The 18,210-nt window shown below is 45.0% G+C and overlaps 1 protein-coding gene and 1 long non-coding RNA gene across 2 annotated transcripts in view; one reads left to right on the top strand and one right to left on the bottom strand.

Moving 5' to 3' along the window:
- The window catches only part of LOC133492799 (uncharacterized), a 39,675-nt gene that overhangs the window by 14,669 nt on the left and 6,796 nt on the right, over positions 1 to 18,210 (top strand). Inside the window, exons 8-11 of the long non-coding RNA XR_009792746.1 lie at positions 1,161 to 1,361; positions 3,244 to 3,337; positions 4,113 to 4,234; positions 12,520 to 12,592. This is a non-coding gene — a long non-coding RNA (uncharacterized LOC133492799). The remainder of the gene's footprint in view (positions 1 to 1,160; positions 1,362 to 3,243; positions 3,338 to 4,112; positions 4,235 to 12,519; positions 12,593 to 18,210) is intronic.
- On the bottom strand, positions 1,157 to 17,520 carry drd3 (dopamine receptor D3). Its single transcript, XM_061805506.1, has 8 exons — positions 17,411 to 17,520; positions 14,176 to 14,505; positions 8,180 to 8,292; positions 6,910 to 7,046; positions 4,035 to 4,228; positions 3,227 to 3,292; positions 1,823 to 2,186; positions 1,157 to 1,353 (listed from the first exon to the last, which is right to left on the bottom strand). The coding sequence occupies exons 2-8, from the start codon at positions 14,458 to 14,460 to the stop codon at positions 1,157 to 1,159; spliced, it is 1,356 nt and encodes a 451-aa protein (XP_061661490.1). The 5' UTR covers positions 14,461 to 14,505; positions 17,411 to 17,520.

Raw genomic sequence — 18,210 nt, 5'->3', positions numbered from 1 at the left:
ATTAATACAATTACAGAACCCCATGATTTTTGTTTGGGAGGAATTTATTTTCTGCTTTTGCTGTTTGCGTCAAAACAGAACTGCTCCACCCCTGGCCCAGAATCCCATAAAATGCTAACATTCTATTCTTTGTGAAGTCTGCGAACCGAGAAATAACGTGCCAGCAAACAAACAAATGAAACTACTCAATCCAATCATTTTTGGGAGGACAATTTGTAATTTGAGTCATAATAGAACGGTTCCTTGCATCCTGCAGAGTCCAAAACAGTACACGTTGTATCCTCTGCGAATGACGAACTCGCCTGCTAGCTAACAAACCAACAAAACTACACAATACTATACTCTTTGAGAAGGAATTTATTTCCTCTTTCTACTGTTTGAGTCCAAACGGAATTAATCCATCTTTGCCCCAGAATCCAAAATGGTATCTTCCTTTCACTTTGTGTCCACTTTGGACCAGGAAATAGCATGCTAGCTAGCAAACTAGGAAGTAGCATGCAAGCTAGCAAACCAAGAAAACGCCACAACCTGCTGATTTTTGGGCAGGAGGATTTTATTTTCTCTTTTTGCCATTTTTGAATAATGGAACCAAGTCCCCCTTCCTCCCAAATCAAAATTGGTACAGTCCTTTCACTTTCTATCCTCTGCGAGGCACTCATTTTTATACATTTATGTGCCATTTCAAACCTGGTAGATGTTTTTTTTTTTTCATCCTTTTGCCCAAACTCATGTCCACTCCCGTAAGTCTTTGCCAGAGCATTATTAGCATGTGAATAACATCGCAACGTGTGTGTGGAATGATGGCTGTCTTTATTTACAACACACAATAAAACTTGTTCTGTTGTTGACGTTTGCAGATGGCAACGACGCGTTATTACAGGGACCAATAAACGGGATAAACGGCGGGCCGTAAAAAAACATCTTCCTATAATTTCGCGCGTTTGTATGCGCTGTCGGCGGCGGGTGTGTGTGTGACGTTGGTTGGTCCGCTCAATCCAAAAAGTGAACGCAACGACGTCCACGAAAATTTGCCCCCGATCAACGTCGTGGGCAATTTTCCAGAAAGAAAAAGTACAAAAACAATCCCGACTTTTGTCCATGTTGAGCAAAAAAGTGTTTTTTTTTTTTTTTCCTCTCACTCTTCTCCATTTGTTTTTCAGCAGCTGAGGATCTTGATGAAGGCCCGGCGGAACTCCACGTTGAAGGTGGTGTATATGACGGGGTTGAGGGCGCTGTTGACGTAGCCCAGCCAGGTGAAGGCGCTGTAGAGGCCCGGGGGGACCGCGCACGTACCGCAGTGCGTGTTCAGGATGTGCGTGACGAAGAAGGGCAGCCAGCAGATGAGGAACACCCCTGAAAAGGTAAAAAAAAAAAAAAAATCAGATAAACACAATTTAGGAAATATGTCAGGAAAAATAGGGCATACGATTTTCAGAGTTGAGAATATGAATACTTGGGGTTTTTTTTCTCGCTCTAGTCGACAACTGTACGTTCGCAATAATTAAACGTCACCCTAACCTGCTAGTTCTGGGAAAAGTGGCAACATATTTTTTTATTCACAAGACATTTTCTGACCTTTTATCGTCAAAATAAGCACAAAAAAAGTAGAGGCAGAAATTTGGAGGCTTAGGTGTCCAAAGGTTAATTGACATAGTCATCATATAAATGTTGGCCTCACAGTTCTGTGGACCCAGGTTCGATCTCGGCCCCCGCCTGTGTGGAGTTTGCATGTTCTCCCCGTGGCTCCCAGCGACCCTCGTGAGGATAAGCGGCAAATGAAAATGGATGGATAGGTGCTACAAAATGGTGGGCGCATCCTCACCGAGCACAATGGCCAGCATCTGGGTGGCTTTCTTCTCGCGGGCGTGCATGCTCCTGAATCTCGGATTGTTGGCGTTGATCCGGCGCAGCGTGGTGTGCGTGCGTCCGTTGGAAAGGTCCTTCACTTCGCAGCCCACGCCCGCCGACAGCGCCCCCCGCCGGCCACCCTCAGGCGCCACCCCGTCGCGCTCCTGCTCCGCGTCCAGCTCGGTGCGGCCACAGGAGGCGTGGCTGACGCTGCAGTAGTTCTGCGAGTCCACCGGGGGCGGCGGGGAGTTCTCCACGGGTCCCGTTTTGGGCCTTTTGCGCCACAGACATCCCGACAGCAGGTCGGACTTGGACGGACCCGACGCCTCCGCCGACTGCTGCCGGGATCAAAAGGACATCGTAAATGTGGAGAAGTCGTGCGCAAATTTTAAACAACCTCATTTCCTCAGAGTACAATTTTATCATGACAACTATTATTATTATAATGCGGGTTCGCACTAATGACCCGCCAAAAGTGAAGGGGGGAAAAGTTTGAAATTTACAAAAGAAAGTGCTCATTTCAAGCGAGTAGTCAAAACAAAAGTTGTTCTATTGTGCTATAAAGTCATAATTTACAAGGGGAAAAAAGTATCATTCGTAATATTAAAGGAAAATGGACATTATAAAGAAAGCAGAGAAGTACAATGATGGGAGAAAGATTCCTTTAAAAAAAGGTCCCATTTTTACCAAAAAGAAATAATCAGAATTTAAATAAAAACACATTTTGTGAATTTTATCAATAAAAAAAATCAACCTTTTTCCTCCATGAAAAGTCACCATATTAAAAGTTGTAATTTTACTCCTCAAAAGTCCTAATGTAAAATTACAGGAAAAAATGCCAAAGTAAAAAAAAAAAAAATATATATATATATATATATATACATACACACACACACTGTAATTACGTGAAAAAGTCATTTTTAAGTAATATTATTTACCTTAAACAAAATGTGGTAATATAATATGTATTGAATAAATAGCTGTATTATTACAAGATGAAAATATGAATATTTCAAGGAAAAGTCCTAAAATTTATTAGACAAATGCTGCAATGTGAAGGAAAATAAGATTTTAATACTTTGGGGTAAAAATAATATTTTGAGAGACAGGGATATTATATTAATTATATTGTTTTAATACTGTGTAAAAACGTTATTTTGAGAGATATGAATTTTATATTATATTATATTAAGATGTATATGAAGATATTTAAAAGTACTCCTTGGAGAATGAAGCCAGACCATTATATAAAATCAAAAAGTCCTCATTTTAAATGATTACAGTCATATTTTTATCCCCAGCTCCCTGCTAATATAAATAAAATTGCAGTGTAAATGTAGTTTTGACAATATTTGATACTTTGCCGGTCCTCACTCACCACTTTAATCCTTATAGGTGACAGGTCGTGGTTGCTCTTGGCCGTGCCATCCTGAAGACACGTCTCCTGGATAAAGACGTGTTATGAAATCATCTGGATGAAGTTTTGCAGGTACGCCAAACCGCCATTGAAAGTTAAGCCCAAAATGATTCATAGCCAGAGTTATTTTTTTTTTTAATCTGTTTTTTCATTCATCGTTTCGGTTCTAAATTAGCCGCAACATAACGTTCACCAGGACGGATGTAACCGGGGCACATTGTCAAATTCGGCTCTTTATGGCCCGTTCCGTCTAATAGAAAACGTCCTGTTTAAGATGCGTTAAGCATTAAGCATTATCCACCTCGACTTGGATTTTTTTTTTTTTTTTTTTTTTTTTTTTACGTTTAAAGCATGCAATTTCCTCCAAATTACTTTTCGCTCTCCGAGGCAAAATAACTGCTTTGCCGTGGGAATAATATATTGCCAGACCGCTTGTCGCTGTCCATCAGTGTGATTACACATTTAGGTTTGAGTCGCCGAAGGTCACCAAATGTGTGTGCATATGCGTGTGTGTATTGAATGTAAAAGGTCTCAGTTTAAAGGGGAATTCGATGCATAATACAATTGTAATGCATGCGGCACAACACTGAAAACCACAAATCCGACAATTTCATCCCCATGTCAACCTTAATAAAAAAAAAACAAGTTCTCTCTCATTATCGCCCGGTCAATTTTTTTATTATTGTTATTATTATCCTTCCCCCTCCCCTAAAAAAAAAACAAAGCTTCAGCAACAGCAGCAAAGGAAATGTAAAGAAAAAGCTCTGACCACAGAGGGCGGCGTGGAGCCGGGCTGCACTTTCCCACTGGCCTGGCTGAAGGTGATCCGCTTCCTTCTCATGCGCAGGAAGACGTAAATGCGGATGTAGACCAGTAAAGTGACCATGAAGGGCAAGTAGAAGGACACCACCGACGAGTACACCACAAAGTCCGGGTTGGAGATGGAGCACACCATGGGGTCGTCTGGAGGTAAACCCAAAAATCCACACGATTGAGACACTCAGAACTAGAGTGGGCTAACTCCGTTTTTGAAATATTGTCTACATCTCTTGCTACACGGTTGCGTTCAAATGACTGTTGTTAAAGGGTTTTAAATTTTCAATGCTTTTTTTCAATGTTTCAATGCTATTTTAGTTAGCCAGTCTATGGCATTTAGCATTGTGCGTTAGCAATAAACGAGCAGTAATTACAAATGCAAAGTTATTTGTGCTCTAAAAACGCAGTGTAATTCTTTTGTTTGATGTTTAGTTTGACAGTAAACTTCATCTGGTAGCAGAAATAAACGAAATAATTTATTTTATTTGCCAAACTCCAGCCTGTTGTGAAGTGAGTTTAGTTGGCTGTCACCAGCGTGGGGTTGGACGATCTGTTAGTCATTGACACGACGACTTTGGTGCAAATTAAGTTAGCCCACTTTAGTCCTGGAGTCGGTCAATTGGGCCTGGCTCTGGCTCGCCGCCCCGCCTGGTATTCCCTGCGCGTACTCAACTGTAAAAATCCAGCCCACATCTTGTTACCGCAGGCGCCACTGCCCCCATTTCGAATTCCGCCGCCGACATACCAGCGAGCGTACGCGTTCCTCCTAAATACGTGGCGAGTGTGCGGCAAAATCGCTGGAAATGATTGCATCCTCTGCGGATCAATAACACACGCGAGGGCGATGATGATGATGAAAACGGCTGCGGCGGTGAAACGTCTTGAAACGGCAATTATCTGAGTTGTCAGGCACGCCATCAAACGATAATCATAATAATAATAACAGGTTAGATGCTTCAAGTGAGCTCCGGCCGACGGTAGATCACAGGTGTCAAACTCAAGGCCCGGGGGGCCAGATCTGGCCCGCCGCATAATTTTATGTGGGCCGGAGGAGGCATCTCATGTGTATCAACTTCCATGACTTTTTTGTTCAAACCTGGACCAAAATTTCAAATTGTCATATCATCAATGAAAACATTCAGCTATTACAAGCACTTTTGTGTTACCAAACAACAATAGTTGGAAAAACCCATTACCCTTGATTTCTGATTTCATAAGTAGTTCATAAATTTCGTGTGTAAATATGATGAGGCGGTGAAAGATTTTTATGGTGGGGAATCCGCAAGTATAATGTGGTCCACCACAAAAATTAGTTTGACAGCCCTGCGGTAGAACATGCGTCCACCCATCCACTTATCCTCACAAGGGTCACGGGTACACCCTGAACTGGTTGCCAGCCAATCGCAGGGCACATCGAGACATGTTTCTCACAAATATTCAGACTATTTTTCCCACCAAAAAAATCTGATAGAATTTTTGTAACACTGAGACTCTTTCCCCCCCCCCCCCCGTAAGCTTACTATTACTCAGTGCCTATTGTTACTATTACTGCACATTAATCTACCCCCGCCGTTGTACTCTCGTCTATTGTTCGCTGGCGATTGAGGACGGGAGCGCGGGCGAAACGTGCCTATCTGCCCACGTATCTTCGCATCGCTCTCCACGGCGCGCATGTTGTCATCAGATCGGAAATAACGACCGGTGAGGCGACGCCGCTCGTGGGGGGAGTTCATTCACAAGACAAACGAGGATGCGAGTCAGCTCCGCGCCTGTCCCCGCTTTGGACAAAACATTAACCGAGGAGCAACCTCGTGCATGTTTTGTTTTGAGCTGGAAACGACTAAGGTGGGCGAGATTGCGTCGGCGGACGGAAAAGTGATAATATGGACTATAATGTCAAATATTACAGGAATTAAGACTTTAGTTGTGCGATGGAAAATCACAATTATGTGAGGATAACATCCGAGGAGGGAAAGTACTTTTATTACAATTAATTTGGAAAAAAAAATGATGGGAAGAAAAGTTTTGGCCCTTCACGTGAGAGTTGCGAGTTTATGGGGAAAATATGGAATATTACTAAATTATGAGTTGTGGTTTTACGGTAATTTGTAAAAATTATGTAAAAGTTGGATTTTCACAAAAAAAAGTTATGATTTTATGAGAAAAGTCAAGTGATAGAAGAATGTGGACTTGTCACAAAAAGGTTGCAATTTTACGTCTATTTAAAATGATGCTTTTACAAGGAAAAAGTCAATATTAGAAAAGTGGTTTTGCTTTTACAAGAAATATGTCTACTACAAGAAAGTCCAAATTTTACACACCCGCAAATGGAGTTTTAACGAGAATGCGTATGCAAAAAGAAAAGTCCTCATTATAAGAGTAAAAAAATAGTGATTTTAATTACAATCCAGCTATTCTAAACGTGACATTTATTCTGGAAAGGTCATTTTACAAGATATGGCTGTAAAGCGCTTGCATTGTCATGTGTGATGGAATTTTTACATTCATTAAAATTACCTTTTTTTTTAACATTTATATACAGAAAAACATTACTTGGACACTCAAAACTGCCCCTCGGTGTGATTGTGAGTGCGACTGTTTGTCTCGATGTACCCTGCGATTGGCTGGCAACCAGTTGAGGGTGTACCGCGCCTCCTGCTCGTTGACAGCTGGGATAGGCGCGAGCACTCCCCGTGACCCTTGTGAGGATAAGCGGCTAGGAAAATGGATCGATGGATATATACGGCGGTACCACAGGTTATGAAAGACTCCATTTGCAAATATTTCATCACAAATCGCGTGGTGGCGGCGGCGTAGGAGGAGCTGACCTGTGGTGTTGAAGCCGAAGAGCAACGGGCAGGACACGGCGAAGGCCAGCACCCAAACGGTGGCGATCATGGCGAACACCCTCTTGCGCGAGCGGTGCGTGGTGTTGTACAACACGGGCATCACCACCGCTGTGTACCTGCGTGCCACAACACACACTTTTACGCTTACGAAAGCGATGGGGGGGGGGGGGGGGAATTATTTAATTATACAATAGGTGCCAATAATTTGCGGCTATTCGCGGAGGAACCCGGTCCCGAGCTCCTGGGGGGTGGGGGCTGTCGCCGTTGCCATATTAGAACATCCCCGAAAATTATTCACCCTTAAAGAACAGACCACCGTGAGAAATACGAAGACCGGCGGTGGCGAGGCAAATTATTCGGAAACATTTTGCGCCGTTGATCAATAAACGTTTTGCTCTAATAGCTAAAATGGCCGTACGAAACAAGACGTAATGAACGTCGGTCCGCGAGGGGCGACAATTAACGGCCGACCCGCAGCCAACGCGGATGCCATCTTTTCTGGTTCGGAGCCAGCTCGCCGCCGTGATTGCTTATCCTCATCGGACTAATTACTCGGGCTCCACTCTGGGACCAAATGGAGGCCTCTCTCTCTCTCACACACACACACACGAACACTCCCTTACTTTTTTTGTGCCAACTGGTAGACTAAAAGCCGAAGGTCCACTCAGTCGTGAGTCACGTTGTATTGATCAAACGCTGCTCGCAGTTCTTCACATGAGTCAAATATGACTCACCGAATCTTAATGCGACTCATGTTTCACGCCGTAGACTCGCAGTTAACCTTAAAGTCGTCAAGGTGACTTACGTAAGCGCCGCATTGATTGCAATCCCGCCTGGGGAAACTTTTTATTTTCACCGACTCCCCCCAAAGGCCTTTCTAAATGCATTTTCCAAAAGAAAAAATAAACTAATTTTATAAGAGTAAAGTCATAACATTATGAATGTTAGGCTCTTAAAAGAATAAATTAACTAACAATAGTAATTATACAATAATGAACTAGCAAACTAAGGGAAAAGGAAATAAGACCCAGGGAGAACATGCAATCTCTAAACGTAGCGTTATGAGATTCCCCCGGAAAGATATACTTGTTTTCATAAACTTGTGTATTTTTAATAACTCAATTATCCTGCGCCTGAACCCTACAGCAGATACACCTCATCTTCCCCATTTCCACTCGAGAACGTGACAAAAACATACACGACTCTGACCGTGCCGGAAAATGGAGGCGACGCGCGCACACTCACTCACCTGTCGATGCTGATAGCGCACAAGTTGAGAATGCTGGCGGTGCACATCATCACATCCAGCGTGACAAAGACGTTGCAGTAGAGGCGGCTGAAAAGCCAGGCGCCGCCGACCACCTGCGTGGGACACGGCAGCGATTAGGGCCGCGCGATTGTCACGGTTGTGTGTCCGTGTAACACGCCGAGGAGGTCGAGTTATTGTTCACGGCGAAATGACGGAGAAAAGAGCAAAGTGAGAAATGCAAAATTCGTGACTTATTAAGGTCACATCCGGTGTGCCTCAAGGGTCCGTGCCTAGCCCTCGGCTTTTCCTCACCTGCATGGACGATTTCAATTTAATACTGCAATTTATTTGTCCCAAGGTCTTTGCAGTTGACGCCAAACTTCACGGCTATTTGTCATTTTGATCTGTCTGTATTAAATTATTGTCACCTCGTGATTAAAACAAAAACACACAAAAAAAAAAAACAATCACATCACGGCTTGAAAAATGCGCCCTTGTCAGCATAACATCTCAGATTATGATGATTTATTTAAATGCGTAACTTGATGATTGCTTTCTCGGAAGTTTGACTTTTTCTTGGAAAATACTTCACCAATGCGTCTTGCGGATTAGCATTTAGCATTTTGAGGAAAGAAACAATAAATCTCGGGACATGAAAGCTTCCGTTTGAGGCACGATAAGGCTCGGTGAACACTGTACCCGTCCGTCTCTGCTGTTATTATTGGACTCCTTCGACCCAGTGGGACGAGATGCAGTCTAGTATACGCCGGTGTGCACACAACAAACACACACTGAAGCGATATGGGGAAAAACGCAACCGCAAACATAATCCCCGCTTGTGTTTGCCTCCCGATGTTATCTTCGTGATGACCACCCCACTCTCGCCCGTCACCTACTTCTCTTTACTGTCGTGTCTTAAAAGGAGCAGTACAACCGCATTTTCCACCCCACCAGGAAGTGACAAACCTGATGTGTCGCGGGCCACGTTTTACTTACGGTTCCCCTCGGAGGGCTGTTATGACTATAAAACCATAAAAATCTTTAACCGCCTCATCAAATACATCTGAAATTTATGAACTCGTTTTGGAATCAGAAATCGAGATTAATGGGTTTTTCAAGTATTGTTGTTTGGTAACACAAAAATGCTTATAATAGCTCAATGTTATCATTTATGATGTCCATCCAGCCATCCATTTTCTTCGCCGCTTATCCTCACGAGGGTTGCAGAGAGTGCTGGAGCCTATCCCAGCTGTCAACGGGCAGGAGGGAAGGTGGGAGGAAACAGGAGTGCCCGGAGGAAAACCACGGCGGCACGGGGAGAACATGCAAACTCCGCACAGGGGGGTCTGGGATTGAACCCTGGACCTCAGAACCGCCTCATTTATGATGAGACTGTTTGAAATTTTGATACAGATTTGAACAAAAATCATGAAAGGTTAATACTTATGATTTGCCTTTGCGGGCCACATAAAATCACGCCCGGGGCCTTGAGTTTAACACCTGCGCTGTAACCAAATTGCGATTTGAAGATGAGCAGCATATATATATATATATATATATTATATATATATATATATATATATATATATATTCATTCTTTATCGTCTGAGAAGAAAAGTTGCTATTACCACACATTAAATATAACAATAATGGCTTTAACAATATAGTGTATTAACATTTCAAATGTTAAAATTTGTATCATAAATTGATCAAAATGCATCCCACTTGGGACAAAACGTTTCGAACATGGGCAAAGCTATAAATGAAATTATTTTTTTCTTTTTTTTGCACCATCGATCCTCCGATCGAATTGATAACATTTTTTAAGCCAGCTCCTCTTTTGTTATCCCCGTCGTTGATGAACGCAGTGCCTGCCACAGAAATTCAAATTAATTGACAAAATCCATGTAATCGCCCAGCCCTCAATACAGTACATTCCGTAGATTGTTTTTGCGAGCAATCGCGGGAAAACTTGTAAAAATCACGAGATGGTTTGTTCGCCTGTGCAGAAATCAAAACCAGCCTTCCGTGCAGCCACAAACACACGCGCGGATTAAAAAATTGAGCATTGTGAGCACAGTGTGGGAAAAGCACACACACACGAACACAAGTACTCGCTGTACAAAATGACTCAGTGGGAGCGCCGATTGTTGGTCTATAGGGGGGGTGTGGGGGGGGGGGGTCGGCGGCGTCAATTAGGGAGGGGAAGCCGGCGGGATGCGTGATTGTCTGGCCTCGAACAATTCGTGCCTACACGATGTGAAGGCGGTGATTATGGATGAATAAAATGAGCCAGTATTGCGAACAAAAATATTTCCACATTCCATTTTTTTTTTTCGACCGAAATGAATCATTCCGAGTGGTGAGCGCGGCTGCTTCATAATTCAGAGGTCCGAGGTTCAAATCTCAATACATGCTCGCCTGTGTGGGCTTTGTGCCCCCCCCACCCCCCCCCATCTCCAGGGACTCTTCCTTCCTCCCACATTCCAAAACATACATGATCATAACCTGTTTATAATAAAATACCATGTGCTTGGTTGATCAGTTAATCGAGTAATTAATCAGGAAAAGGGCGGCACGGTGGATCAGCTGGAAAAGCGTTGGCCTCAGAGTTCTGAGGTCCTGGATTTGATCCCAGACCCACCTGTGTGGAGATTGCATGTTCTCCCCGTGCCTGTGTGGGTTTCCTCCCACATCCCCAACACATGCAACATTAATTGGACACTCTAAATTGCACCAAGGCCTGTTTGTGAGTGCGACTGTTTGTCTCGATGTGCCCTGCGATTGGCTGGCAACCAGTTCAGGGTGTACCCCGCCTCCTGCCTGTTAACAGCTGGGATAGGCTCCAGCACTCCCCGCGACCCTCGTGAGGATAAGCGGCAAAGAAAATGGATGGCTGGATAATCAGGAAAATTCAAGTCAACGGAAATACTTCTTTTAAGGCATTAATGTCGTTTCGGGACATTGCCAGCGGTAAAAAAATTAAATCAGAAGCGGGCATTTCATGTTTTTGGCAGGAGGATTTACAGCATTCCGCGCGGCGCTCATGAAGCCGTTTGGAGGCGGAGTGACGGATCGTTTCGAGCAAATTGTGCAAAGCGAACACACGGTCGCCGCGGCCTCCGAGCGCGGGTCGCCGCTCAGCTCCGCCGTCAACGCCGACACGTGATGATGAGTAGCTGGCGAGGGACGCGTCGGAGCGGACTACCGTAGTAATAACAGGTTAATCCAGTCGCGCACATTAGCCAGCCACGCCCTTTAAATCGCTTCCAAATGAGTGACGATATGACGTCCTAATGGATCATTCCTCTCTTTCGAATGCAAAATGAGGAAGTGCACTCAAACGGAAAATCGAGCACCCGCATTAAGTCTGCCGTCTTTCCTTCGCCGTGGTTCGGTTAATTTGCGCTCGTCCACTCTAGGGCGGACGAAGCATCCTGCTGACGCGGGGGAAATTTTTAAAGGTGCCCAGCCGACTGAGTATTCGACATATTAACGGCCATCTGAATTTCAGACCTCGAATGGGCAAAGGGGGGATCTTATCGATTCCCGTCTGTCGCCTCAGACTTCCTCGATGCATTATGGTACAACGGTGGACGCATTCTCTTCTCGTTATTTGGACATACAAAAATATATTTTTTAGACGCGTTACACATTGCACGTGCCAGAAACCGCAACTGCAATGGAAGATTTTTGCGCTACCTGAAATGATCTGGGTTAAATGCTCATTTCTAATTTGTAAATGATTTGTTTTTAGCAATGCCATCTCATTTTTGAGGAGGTTGCTACATCGTTAGTATCGGGTAGAAACCTCGTATGTCCAAATTTGGTCCAATTTATTTGTTTTTCCACAAACGGATACTAGTCTGTTCATCTCATCCATCCATTTTCTTTTGCCGCTTATCCTCACGAGGGTCGCGGGGAGTGCTAGAGCCTATTCCAGGTGTAAACGGGCAGGAGGCGGGGTACACCCTGAACTGGTCGCCGTCCAATCGCAGAGCACATGGAGACAAACAGTCCCACTCACAATCACACCTCGGGGCAATTTAGAGTGTCCAATTAAATGTTGCGTGTTTTTGGGATGTGGGAGGAAACCGACGTGCCCACCCGGAAAAAAACCCACGCAGGCGTGGGGAGAACATGGAAACTCCACACAGGCGGGGCCGAGATTGAACTCGGGTCCTCAGAACTGTGAGGCCAACGCTTTCTGCCATACTACATAGTTTGATTTTAGGAGGATTTTTGATTTTATTTTTACATACTTTAAATTATTAATCAGTCTAAAGTGTTGAATTAGCTTCAGAACAATAACTCTAAAAATATGTTGTTGTTTTTTTAAGGAAATGGGAAGACTTGGCACAGTGTACAGAATCGTTCGAATAAACAAGACCAGAGGGAATACAAACAAAAGAGGTAAGATACGAAGTATCATAAGTACAACAAACGTGAATAGCAACACAAACATGCAAATTTTATGCAGCGTTGTGAATAATTTGTCCCTGTTTAATGAAGTTGACAAAATTGGAGCCGAAGTGTGGAATCGACACTCAGCATAAAAATGTGACAATGGAAAAAAAAAAAAAAGAAACCCAAAAATGGTAGACGATCATTTGCGCCCGCGTCACACAGGTCGTTAACGGAGTGGGTGAAGTTATTAAATTTGGACAGGCAAGATGTATGGCGCAACTCCTCGTCGTTTTAGTCACTTCCCGCCTCTGTCATCCATAAAATGAAGTACTCAAACGCTAAAACTATGCACATTTTGGCCCCTCCTTTTTCGTTTGCGGCGGCTATTTTCATGGCTTGGCAAATTAAAATGAAGACATGATGTTACAATCGCAAATGTTTTTTTTTTGGGGTTGGGGGTGTTAATGGTGCTGAACGTACATAAAATCAAAGTCACAGCTAGGCCAGCTTGACAGCGCTGTGCAAGATAAATAAAAGTGTTCAAGTCATGAATCAACGAAAATAAAATCAACCCAGCAGAAATTCACGTTTTCAATAATTTAACAAAGTTAGCTTTTCACTAGTCGTAGACATTTTTGGGTAATTTTGGAGATACCTTTCGTTTGATTGACTAGCATTGGCCCTCCATACTATCACGGTGGAGGGGTTTGAATCTCCCAAAGCCGAACGCAGCGAACGAAAAAATATAGAAATAAATGCAAACGTATTGTTTGGTATTTACCAACTGGATAGCACGTTCCAGCATTGAACAAGAATCGTGAGAGTCGTTCAGGCACATTTGGGATAGTGGAAGTAAGTGTCATATCATTTTCACGCGCTGAAATTACCTCATATTGTCAGCAGCATGCGGAGCTTTCATTCGCTGTGGTTGGCTTTGCGAGACGTCCGTGGTGAAATGCACGCGGGGTGAAAATGAAGATGCGGAAGAAGCATGGATGGGGACGTTTCAGACTGGCACGGAAGTAGAAAAAGTCGAAAAATTCTACGTGCACGCGGATTAATCCCAAGGGGACTTTTCAGCACGGGGGAGCGCTCAGACCGTCACACCGATGGCTAAAGGCATGGACCTTGCTGATCTGATCACTGGCTACAGAAACTGGTTCTAGGGACGTGGAATGCCATCTCTCTTGGAGGGTTCTCCCGAGTCCAAGCTGGTGGTTGAGGTCAAGAATTTACGATCAGATATAGTCGGGATTGTCTCCGCACACTGCTTGGGCTCTGGTACCAGTCCCCTCGGGAGGAGATGAGATGGCTGGCGCCTCTCATTCGGAAGCCTCCCGGACGTGAACTTTTGGAATTTTAGAGAGATGTTGGAACGTGGTGTTCGGTTTTTCAGAGAGTCACTCTTGGAGCAAGTTGGAGCGCACTCTGCCTGCTCTGACTGCGGGAAGCTGAACGCTAGGCAGAACGACCCTGAAAGACGAGTCGCTCGAGCAAGGTGGTCGTTGGTACATTCAATGAAAGTGAGAAAGTTTGTATCTTGCATGACTCAAAACTCAAATCCAGGCAAAGAGACGATAGCAACTTACCTCCAGGTAGACGGCCCAGGGCATGACCAGCGAGGCCACCAACAAGTCTGCCACGGCCAGGCTGACCACCAGGTAGTTGGTGGTGGTCTGCAGGGAGCGCTCCCTCAGCACGGCCAGGCACACCAGCACATTGCCGAACACGATGGCCAGGATGAGGAGGGAGTAGAGCATGGCGTAGTAATTGCGCTCGCCGTCACCGTCGTCCGTCCCCGCCGCCCCACCGGTGCCGTTGCGCTCGTCCGACGCGTTCGGCCACAGCTGCTCTGCTCCGCTAAGCATCGTCATGTCCCACCGACATGGGATGGGTTGGGGGTGACACGTTTGGCGATCCTGTACAGGCAACCGCGTTTGTCAGTCTCGTAATGTAAACATACACGAGCATACGTGCATAGAATGTATGCGGGTATACTTCTATCCTTCTATTTTAATTCATAGCATCCCAAAATTAGGGTACAATATACACTTTACATGTCAAGTTCATGCACTTAACATATTAGCCAATAATTTGAATAAAATCCATGTCTGTGTGGTGAAAGAGCAATAGTATTGATTTGTAAAAAAAGAAAAAATGAAATCGATCACTGCTGCTCAGCTGGTAAGGTCCCGGGTTCGATCCCAGACCCGCCTGTGCGGAGTTTGCATGTTCTCCCCCTTGGGAGTGTGACTGTTTGTCTCCATGTGCCCTGCGATTGTCTGCCGACCAGTTCGGGGTGTACCCCGCCTCCTGCCCATTGACAGGTGGGATAGTCTCCAGCACTCCCTGCGACCCTTGTGGGGATAAGCGGTGAAGAAAATGGATGGATGGATGGATGGATGGATGGATGGATGGATGGATGGATGGATGGAAATTGGCCAATTCTGGATATGGGAGGTTGTGGCCTGTTGCCAGTGATAAGTGAGTCCATCCACACACACTTATATTGGGTTGTCCATTCACAAAAACAAACAGTAATTAGCACATGTTGACACACAGCAAGCGCCACGTAAGAATCGAATCCAGCACGATGAATGACCGGAACAGTTGGAAAGAATTTTAATGCGGTTGAGAAGGTCAGGCTCCGAAGATCGGAAAGTTGGCCAAAGTGACGCAATGTTCCGTAATCCAAAAATAGCAGGTCAGGATTGCTCAAATCTCATGATTGCCTAAATCCGCAGTGCACAATGAGCCAAAAAAAAAAAAAAAAGAGGCAAATTTGAACGTAATCCCCCGAGTGCCACAGGGACAGGAGCAGGCGAACGTGATAAGGCGTCATTCTCAAAGCGCCGTGTTGTAGCGTCTTGCGTGGATGACAGTCAAACCCTTTGACATTGATTGCATCATGAAGAAGGCCTTAAATATGGAGGTGTAGCAGATTGCGCCTCGTAGAACGTGATTTGACGATAGATTGACTGTCAAACACGCGCGCGCATGTATCTTCCCTCGTGTCTCTCGGCAATACAGTACATTCTGTTTATGCCAACCCCTGTGACTGACAGGTGATCCTTCCAGGGTGTGTGCCACCTCCTGCCATAAATCAGACGGAATTAGCTCCAGCTTCCCACTGAGCTGCAGACGTGATGGACTGATGGATGTGGCTGGAGACTCCCAAAAAAAAAGAAAAAAGTATAGACGATTGATAACAACACCCGTGAAGAGGTTTTAAAAAGCAGCTAGTGACTTTTAATGAGGGCCCGGCATCAAGGCAGGGAAAGGTTGGAGCCTATGATGTGTGTCTGGCTCTGGGCTCTCTGCTGCTGTTCGCACTCCATCCATCCTCACCTTTATTACCAAATAGACGTCTCCTGCTGTCTTGGGCGCATTGCGATGACGCTCGCGACGTGAACGTACGTCTTCTAGCTCTTTGTCCGAGGCAGCTTGCGCTCGCTGGGCTTTCTGCGGGGCCGCAATAGATCTTGTCGGTCTTAAAAGAGTTGGGTTGGTCTGACTTGGTCGGAGAGTTTGCCAGAAAATGACACAGCCAGTGCCAAAATAATTTAGGTAATGATCTGGAGTGCTGCCTTAAGAGGTCCTCATTTTTTATTTATGTATTTTTTTTTTTTTAAGAGAAAAGAGACTTGAAGCACTCGACTGCCACTGCGAGTCAAAGTTTCCCTTCAAACTAAACAGAAAACGTAGACAATTACACATTGTGTATTAAAACATTCCTGAATGGAAACAAACCTCACGAAAGGCCATGGACGAGCAAACGAGTGACATCTTTGTGACGGGTTTGTAACATTCTAAGAACACAGCAGCAACCCATGTAGACCGACAATATTACAGTAGTCATATATTCTTTATCCTCTATGAAAAGTGACTAATATGCAGTTTACTGACTCACTTAGAGTCATCAAACTCTTCTTCGTCTGCTCCCTAACCCCAACTCTCCGCCCCCCCCCTCCCGGTGGCCAAGTTGTACACACCAGAATGAGCCAAAATTAATTCTCTACATCCATCCATCCATTTTCTTTGCCGCTCATCCTCATGAGGGTCTCGTGGAGCGCCAGAGCCTATCCCAGCTCTCAACGGGCAGGAGGCGTGGTACAACCCTGAACTGGTCGCCAGCCAATCGGAGGACACATAGAGACAAACAGATACACTCACAATCACACCTTGGGGCAATTTAGAGTGTCCAATTAATGTTGCACGTTTTTTTTGGGGATGTGGGAGGAAACCTGAGCGCCCGGAGAAAACCCACACAGGAGAACATACAAACTACACACAGGTGGGTCCGGGATCGAACCCAGGACCTCAGAACTGTGAGGCCAGCTGAACTCAGCTGATCCACCGTGCCGCCTAATTCTATACATTCTATTTTATAATATAGGATAGATATAATACAGTATGACAACAATAATAATATAATAATAATAACAATTAACAATAGTATATAATATCATCGACACACCCGTCAGCCTCCAACCAGTATGTATTGTTTTTTTTTTTTTTTGCATAAACACAATGTAAAACTGTCTATTTACACACAATCCAGATGTCATTTAATTTGCATAAACACTATGGAGACACACAAACACACACACACACATAGACAAATGAATGAAATCTCTGCCCCGGATCCTTAATTAACAACTGCTGAGATCCAATTAAAGCCCGAGATGGCGGCGCCGTATCAGGCTTCACCATCACCCCGGCCTGGCAGAAAATATTTGAATTCCAAGTGAAAAGAATTCGACCCCCTCTCCGAAGTCTCCGACAGAAACCAAATCATGATGTCATTTCAAAAAGAATTCCTACCTCTTATTGTTTTAGTCCTTCCAAGTGGAGAAATCATGTGACCCCATGGATAAGTTCAAAGTCGCGCGTCCGTCACACGGGTGGACGCTCGGCGGCTGTAGCGGGGCGGCCGGTGCGCTCGGTTCCATTGCGCGCAGGCGAATGCGCGGCTGGGGGCTGTCCACGACGGTTGAGGCAAGATACACACGCACATGCGCGGGCTCACCCCCCCTCGCTCCCTCAAGATGACGGTCGCTCAAATTGATTTATAAGCAGACGTCACGTGGCGCCCTTTCCGCACTACGCCGTAAAAGTGATAATAATCGGCAGCGTTTCAATTACATGTAGCGTGTGGCATAAGGTACTTAAGTTGGGTGGTGTGTGAACACTAGAGGGCAGTATTTTAGTACGACATACACTAGCCTCCACTCCCTGAGAAGGGTTGCGTCAGGAAGGGCATCCGGCGTAAAAATTGTGCCAAACATATGTGCGTTCATCTGAGATGACACGCTGTGGCGACCCCGAAAGGGACAAGCCGAAAGAAACTTGCTTACTTACACTAGAAGAAGTACAACATTATGACATGGAAAAGTACAAGAGGAGAAACGGTGGTTCAGCTGGTAAAGCGTTAGCCTCACAGTTCTGAGGTTCGATCCCGACCCCCGCCTGTGTGGAGTTTGCATGTTCTCCCCGTGCCTGCGTGGGTTTTCCTCCGGGTGGGCACTCCGGTTTCCTCCCACATTCCAAAAACATGCACCGTTAATTGGACACTCTTAATTGCCCCTAGGTGTGATTGTGAGTGCGGCTGTTTGATGCCGATG

This window comes from Syngnathoides biaculeatus, chromosome 19 (assembly GCF_019802595.1).
Source record: "Syngnathoides biaculeatus isolate LvHL_M chromosome 19, ASM1980259v1, whole genome shotgun sequence".
Classification (NCBI taxonomy): domain Eukaryota; kingdom Metazoa; phylum Chordata; class Actinopteri; order Syngnathiformes; family Syngnathidae; genus Syngnathoides; species Syngnathoides biaculeatus.
Note: the sequence above shows the minus strand (reverse complement) of the source record. Positions and strands in the feature narration are given on the sequence as shown.

What these genes read in the sequence shown, in the direction of transcription:
- drd3 (XM_061805506.1), bottom strand. Translation starts at nt 14,460, where the DNA reads ATGACGATGCTTAGCGGAGCAGAGCAGCTGTGGCCGAACGCGTCGGAC. An exon ending in CCTGGGCCGTCTACCTGGAG is followed by an intron (nt 8,293 to 14,175) that starts GTAAGTTGCTAT and finishes TGTCCCACGCAG; the next exon opens with GTGGTCGGCGGCGCCTGGCT. An exon ending in GATGCTGGCCATTGTGCTCG is followed by an intron (nt 1,354 to 1,822) that starts GTGAGGATGCGC and finishes TTACCTTTTCAG; the next exon opens with GGGTGTTCCTCATCTGCTGG.